General features: G+C 39.8%; 1 protein-coding gene across 1 annotated transcript; it reads left to right on the forward strand.

Annotated features, from left to right (window-relative positions):
- Positions 1–4,605: 4,605 nt before the first annotated feature.
- LOC116865038 (dnaJ homolog subfamily A member 1-like) lies at positions 4,606–6,358 on the forward strand. The gene has a single exon (XM_032853027.1). The coding sequence runs from the start codon at positions 4,632–4,634 to the stop codon at positions 5,814–5,816; it is 1,185 nt and encodes a 394-aa protein (XP_032708918.1). The 5' UTR covers positions 4,606–4,631; the 3' UTR covers positions 5,817–6,358.
- The last annotated feature ends 1,089 nt before the right edge of the window (positions 6,359–7,447 follow it).

The raw sequence follows: 7,447 nt of genomic DNA on the forward strand, positions 1-7,447 counted from the left end.
GGCTCCCCGCCAATGTGAGGCTTGATCCCAGGATCCGAGGATCATGACCTGAGCCAAAGGTAGATGCTTAACTGACTGAGCCACCCAGACGTCCCTAAAGATTTTTTTAAATTTTTCATTATTTTTTTAAGAGTTTATTCATTTGAGAGAGAGAATGAGAGAGCACGAGCAGGGAGAGTGTCAGAGGGAGAGGCAGACTCCCCTCCAAGCAGGAAGCCCAATGCAGGACTCGATTCCCGGATTCCAGGACCATGACCCGAGCCGAAGGCAGTCGCTCAACCAGTTGAGCCACCCAGCACCCAAGATTTTATTTTTAAGTAATCCCTACACCCAATGGGGGCTCAAACTCACAATCCTGAGATGAAAAGTCACATGCTCCACAAACTGAGCCAGTCAGGTGCTCCTTTTTCTTGATTATAGAATCCATACTTGTTCTGTATCCCACTTTTCTCACCAAGAGATTATTTTCCATCTCCTCGCATCTTTTTCTCTCTCCCCAGTGACTTTTCTCCTTTTGTCACAAAATGTGCCCATGCACAAGTTTTTCTTGCTTTAGAAAGCAAACCTTCACCTGACAATACTTGGTAATCATTTTAGTACTCTTTTTAACAGCCACACTTCTCTGTTTTAGCTCAACATTCTCTAACATCTAAGCTGATTGTTAATTCCATCAGTTTGTCAAAACTGCTCAGATACTGGAAGGAAACTAACAAAATGCTGAAACTATTGCCAATATGCAATGACTAGCTCTCATCTGCTCCATCATTCTGATGCCATTAATGTTGCTGATAGGGCCCTTCTTCGTCACATTTCCTCAAGTTTTTGATATTTCTTCAGTGCACATTTGACATTTATTAAGCACCAAGGTTGTGTTTAAGGAGTTTACGATCAACAAGGGGAAATAACCGGCAAGAATATAAAGTAGAGTGGATATATGAACTGGAACTTATAAAGTTCCTGTAAGAGATTTGGGAAGGCTCATGGAGGTGCCAGCATTTGAGGGTAGATTTGAAGAATAAAATTTCAATTTATAAAAATGGAAGAGAATCATATGCAAAAAAAGCAACAGTAATTTTACACAAAAAGAGGCAGGAAACACAATGTGTACTTAAGAGAAGCATTACAATAGGGAGAAAATGAAAGACCTACTAATACAAACTTTTATTTTTGGGACACCTGGCTGCTCAGCCGGCTAAGTGTCTGCCTTTGGTTCAGATGATGGATCGAGTCCCACTCTGGGCTCCCTACTCAGTGGGGTGCCTGCCACTCACTCTGCTTGTGCTCTCTCTGAAAATAAATAATATCTTAAAACAAAACTTTTATTCTTATGCAAAGAATAAAGTGGTAGTTAAAAAAAGAATAGGCTTATAATGAGTTAATGAAAAAATAGGCTTATAATAAAATCTCGTCTGCCCAGCCTTTTCCAGTCTCTGGCCTACTCTGAAGAGACAAGCTTTCTTAACTGTTTCTTCACAGAGTTGCCATATTTTTATTTATTTATTTGAGAGACAGTGCTTGCATGAGTGGGTGGAGGAGGGGCAGAGAGAGAGGATCTTTAAGCAGGCTCCACACCCAGCACAGAGACCAACTTGGGGCTCGATCTCACGACCCTAAGAATAGGACCTGAGCCGAAATCAAGAGACAGACCCTACTGAGCCATCCAGGAGCCCAGGAGTTGTCATATTTTTAAATGATATACTTTGAATACGATTTCTTGCCATATAAATTCTGCATATATCCAAAATGTGCTATAAAAGATGAAAATCTGGCATTTTTAGAGCTCCCCTCAATTTGCTATAATTATCACTACATTTGATTAAACAGATTATCAAGTATTTATTGTCTTGTGTTTGACTCATAAAGAACTAATTTGTATATTTTAATTATATTTTTCTCTTGAGAGGACCTACAGAATATTAGTTAGGAGTACCAGCTCTGCAGCCATACTGGAGTTCAAACTGTGGATATTAACACTTTCTAGCTGTGTTAACTTTGAGCAATATATTTAATCTTTCTGCCCATTTCCTCATCTGTAAAATAAGGATAGGATGTACATAATTGTAAAATCAAATGAAATGAGTAATTGCTTGTAAAAGTACTCAGAACAACCACTGGCACTTAGTATACAGTGTAAAAAAAAGTTAGCTATTCTATTACTATAGGGTCTTGTTCTAAAGTTTACAATGGTCTTTCTCCTGTGCATTTCCTTCATCCATGGAGGACATGAACTGTACAACTGCAAGGGCCCAACTCACATGGTAAGAATAAATGAGGTTATGCAAAAAGGCAATCTGTTTCCATATCAAGTATTTTATCAAATCCTTGTTTCTGAGAGTCCTTCCACCCAAAGCCTCCTGTCCTGCTCTAATACAGCTGCGGGCTTTGTGCTTTGTTAATGGGTTCTTCCTACATTGCTCCTCTGGATTAGATGCAGTTTCTTTGACTTCAAGTATCTTTAATTCTTTTTTTTTTTTTTAAGATTTTATTTATTTATTTGACATACAGAGATCACAGGCAGAGAGACAGGTAGAGAGAGGAGAAAGCAGGCCCCCTGCTGAGCAGAGAGCCAGACACGGGGCTTGATCCCAGGACCCCGGGACCATGATCTGAGCCCAAGGCAGAGGCCTTAACCCACTGAGCCACCCAGGCGCCCCATCTTTATTTATTGATATACTCCATTTTCCTACAGCAGAATATCTACAACTAATTTCTTACAATGGTGTGTATAAGTAGTATTACTGAATCTTTTCATGTTAAAAAAAAAAAGGTTTTATTCCATCCTAACAAAGAACTGATAAAAATTTAAATGGAAAAGAATTTTTAATCAGCATTTAAATACTGTTACAACTGTCTTCTAGAATACAGTGAGTTGTTAAGAAATCTAATGCTACTGGGACGCCTGGGTGGCTCAGTTGGTTGGACGACTGCCTTCGGCTCAGGTCATGATCCTGGAGTCCTGGGATCGAGTCCCGCATCGGGCTCCCAGCTCCACGGGGAGTCTGCTTCTCTCTCTGACCTTCTCTTCGCTTGTGCTCTCTCTCACTGTCTCTCTCTCTCTCAAATAAATAAATAAAATCTTTAAAAAAAAAAAAAGAAATCTAATGCTACTGATTCTTGCTCTTTTCTTTCAAGGGACATTTAGGATCTCTGCTTCTGCCCAGTGCTCTAAAATTTGATAAAGATCCTTGTCGTTTTTCACTAATAGCACTGAGCTGGTGAACCTTTCAATCCGGAAATTTGTGTCCTTCAGCTCTGAGATATACTTGTACTATTTATTTGGTAATATAATCCCACATTTTTAAAATTTTCTTTTGATACAGTTTGTTCTCTAACTGGGATCAGTTGCTGAAACCTCTTGAGTTGATCCAGTATTATTCCTCATATTCTTGCTTCTATTTTCTAACTTTTTTAGCCTCACTGAGACATCTTCTACTTTATTAATTACCCTTCTATTCATTCATTTGCTCAACAAATATTTAATGATGACTGACCTACTGCATTTTTCTGTGTTCCAGGCAATGTTCTGGGCATTGCAGATTAAAGTAGTAAGTAAAAAAAAAAAAAAAAAAAAGGGTAGTAAGTAAGACAAATCTCAAACCTTATGTTGGACAAAATGTTAAGAAGTAGGATAATAATTAATGCCATTAAAAAATTAACAAGTGGGATGCCTGGGTGTCTCAGTCAGTTAAGCTTCTGCCTTTGGCTCAGATCATGATCCCAGGGTCCTGGGATTGAGCCACATGTCAGGCTCCCTGCTCAATGGGGAGTCTGCTTCTCCCTCCCATTGCCTCTCCTACCCTTCTTGTGCTAATAAATAAAATCTTTAAAAAAAAAAAAATATATATATATATATATATACACACACACAGAGCATTGGTATTCATTGGAAAAAAATCCACAGAGTGGACACACACAGTTCAAAGCTGTGCTGTTCAAAGGTCAGCTACATACTTAAAGGCTGATGTAGTAAGAGTTGCTAATGAATATGGGCCATAAGGCAGAGTAAGGAGAAAAGACCGATTTGGGGTAGAGGGGATTGGCTTGAGCAACTGGATGAATAATGGTACCTTTCAAATGCTTAAGGAAAGACGGAGGAAGCAGCAGATTTGGGTGGAGGTGAAGAGGGAAAAAAAGATTTTCTTTTTTAAAGATTTTATTTATTTATTTATTTGACAGAGATCACAAGTAGGCAGAGAGGCAGGCAGAGAGAGAGGGGGAAGCAGGCTCCCCGCTGGGCAGAGAGCCCGACACAGGGCTTGATCCCAGGACCCTGAGATCATGACCTGAGCTGAAGGCAGAGGCTTAACCCACTGAGCCACCCGGCACCCCAAGATTTTGTTTTTTTAAACCTAAGGCTGAAATACCCTGCACAGTGTTTAAAAGTATGGAGATGGTCTGCATGAGTTAAAATCCTGGATGGGGTATGGAGTCTATAAAGCTTTCCTTGTTCTCTTTAAGATGGAGATATTATGAGTTTGCAGGCTGAAGTTAAAAAAAAAAAAAAAATTAAAGGGAACTTTCCAGAACGCTCAGTGAGACGCGGAGGAGCTGCGGCCACCCGAGCTGCGCCCAGCAACGCGCTCCTTCCCGCTCCCCGACATCGGCCTCGGCCCTCTCACCGGCTGTAGAAAATGGTGAAAGAAACCACTTACTATGATGTTTTGGGGGTCAAACCCAATGCCACCCAAGAACTGAAAAAGGCCTACAGGAAACTGGCCTTGAAGTACCACCCTGATAAGAATCCAAATGAAGGAGAGTTTAAACGGATTTCTCAAGCTTATGAAGTACTCTCTGATACAAAGAAAAGGGAATTATATGACAAAGGAGGTGAACAGGCAATTAAAGAAGGTGGAGCTGGTGGTGGTTTTGGCTCCCCCATGGACATCTTTGATATGTTTTTTGGAGGAGGAGGAAGAATGCAGAGAGAAAGGAGAGGTAAAAATGTTGTGCATCAGCTCTCAGTAACCTTAGGAGATTTATATAACGGTGCAACAAGAAAACTAGCTCTGCAAAAGAATGTGATTTGCAATAAATGTGAAGGCCGAGGTGGTAAGAAAGGAGCAGTTGAGTGTTGTCCCAATTGCCGAGGTACTGGAATGCAAATAAGAATTCATCAGATAGGACCTGGAATGGTTCAGCAAATTCAGTCTGTGTGCATGGAGTGCCAGGGCCATGGGGAACGGATCAGTCCTAAAGATAGATGTAAAAGCTGCAATGGAAGGAAGATAGTTCGAGAGAAGAAGATTCTAGAAGTTCATATTGACAAAGGCATGAAAGATGGCCAGAAGATAACATTCCATGGTGAAGGAGACCAAGAACCAGGACTGGAACCAGGAGATATTATCATTGTTTTAGATCAGAAGGACCATGCTGTTTTTACTCGGCGAGGAGACTTTTTCATGTGTATGGACATACAGCTGGTTGAAGCACTGTGCGGTTTCCAAAAGCCAATATCTACTCTGGACAACCGAACCATTGTCATCACCTCTCATCCAGGTCAAATTGTCAAGCATGGAGATATCAAGTGTGTGCTAAATGAAGGCATGCCAATTTATCGTAGGCCATATGAGAAGGGTCGCCTCATCAACGAATTTAAGGTAAACTTTCCTGAGAATGGCTTTCTGTCTCCTGATAAACTCTCTTTGCTGGAAAAACTCCTACCTGAGAGGAAGGAAGTAGAAGAGACTGATGAAATGGACCAGGTAGAACTGGTGGACTTTGATCCAAATCAGGAAAGACGGTGCCATTACAATGGGGAAACATATGAGGATGATGAACATCATCCCAGGGGTGGTGTTCAGTGTCAGACCTCTTAATGGGGCCAGTGAATAACACTGCTGGCATTTTATGTGCAGTAGTGAATGAGTGAAGGACTATAATCATAGCTCACTACTTGCTATTGTTTTTGTTTTAATATTCAACTATAGTACTGTTTTAAAAGTTAAATGAAGAATAAACTCAAATATAAAAGCTCTGACTTTGCCCTGTATGTATGATGACTTCAGTGTGGAAGATAAGTTTAATATTTGTAAAAACTGCTTTCAAAAAAAATCTCCCCTAGCATTTGTTAGGCCATACCTTGTAATTAATTTCAGTTCTATGTATATGAAACAGCTTAGACTGAAATGCTAGGTGTATGTATTGACTTCAGTGTATCACCCTTAATTGTTAAGCTATGAAGTTAAAACTTGTATTTAATTGGCAATCAGACAAAGAATTTGTAGAGAAGTGTTGGTCTGTAGTTATGTTAAGTGGGATTCATTGTGATGCCTCTGCATTTATTGCCTCAACTGTTACTTGAAGATGGCATGCTATGTAATTTGGCCTGTGGTATCAGTGATAGAAAGGATACCTCTTTTTTTTTTTTTTAAGATTTTATTTATTTCTTTGACAGAGACAGATCACAAGTAGGCAGAGAGGAAAGCAGAGAGAGGAGGAAGCAGGCTCCCTGCTGAGCAGAGAGCCCGATGTGGGACTCGATCCCAGGACCTTGAGATCATGACCTGAGCCGAAGGCAGAGGCTTTAACCCACTGAGCCACCCAGGCGCCCGAAAGGATACCTCTTTAAAGAAAGGGTTTATCATATATGCTGCTGCTTGAGGGCTTGCACTTTTAGAATTGCATTCCCTTCTGTGCCGTCTCCCCCCCCCTTTTTTTTAAATATAAATATAAATATAAATATAAAATATAAATTATAAATATAAATATCAGTCCTGGTTATACTTTTTTCCTTCTCTTTGGACCATGATAAGCCTCAGAGTAGTGGCTTCGGGAGCAGGGTAACTTACAGTGAAGAGACATTTATGTGGAGAAGTTTGCATGTATGAGATAGGAAGGTTTTTGTTTTTTTTTTAAGGTATGTTACAGGCTTACTTTAAATAACTTAACGCTCCGAAGTAACTGTAATTTAATGTTGGTAGTATAGCAAATTATGATGAATAGCTTTAATTGTATGTTTAAAAAGTCATGTTCACAAGCTTAAATCTGGTTATCAGAATTAAGCATTTGGAATGTATGAATGACTCCTTAATATACTGATCACAAAGCAAAAAAAAAATAAATAAAAAATAAAAAAATAATAAAATTAAAAAAGAGAGAGAGAGAGAAATGAACAACATAAGAAAAAAAAGATGGGAGGAAAATCCCAAAACAGAGGAGATGGAAGACAGAGTATATAACAATAGATGCAGGCAGGCAGATACATTTGATGATGAAAAGATGCAGTGCTCCTTGCCTCTATCTCTCAGTAATATAAGAAATTAGGGGGTGCCTGGGTGGCTCAGTCGTTAAGCACCTGGCCTTCAGCTCAGGTCATGATCTCAGGGTCCTGGGATTGAGTCCAATGTGGGCTCCCTGCTCAGCAGAGAGTCTGCTTCTCTATCCATCCCCCTGTCCACTCTCACTCAGATAAACAAAATCTTTTAAAAAATGTTAGAAATTAGTTTGT

Source organism: Lontra canadensis, unplaced genomic scaffold, assembly GCF_010015895.1.
Source record: "Lontra canadensis isolate GAN:19392208 unplaced genomic scaffold, GSC_riverotter_1.0 scaffold1, whole genome shotgun sequence".
NCBI lineage: Eukaryota > Metazoa > Chordata > Mammalia > Carnivora > Mustelidae > Lontra > Lontra canadensis.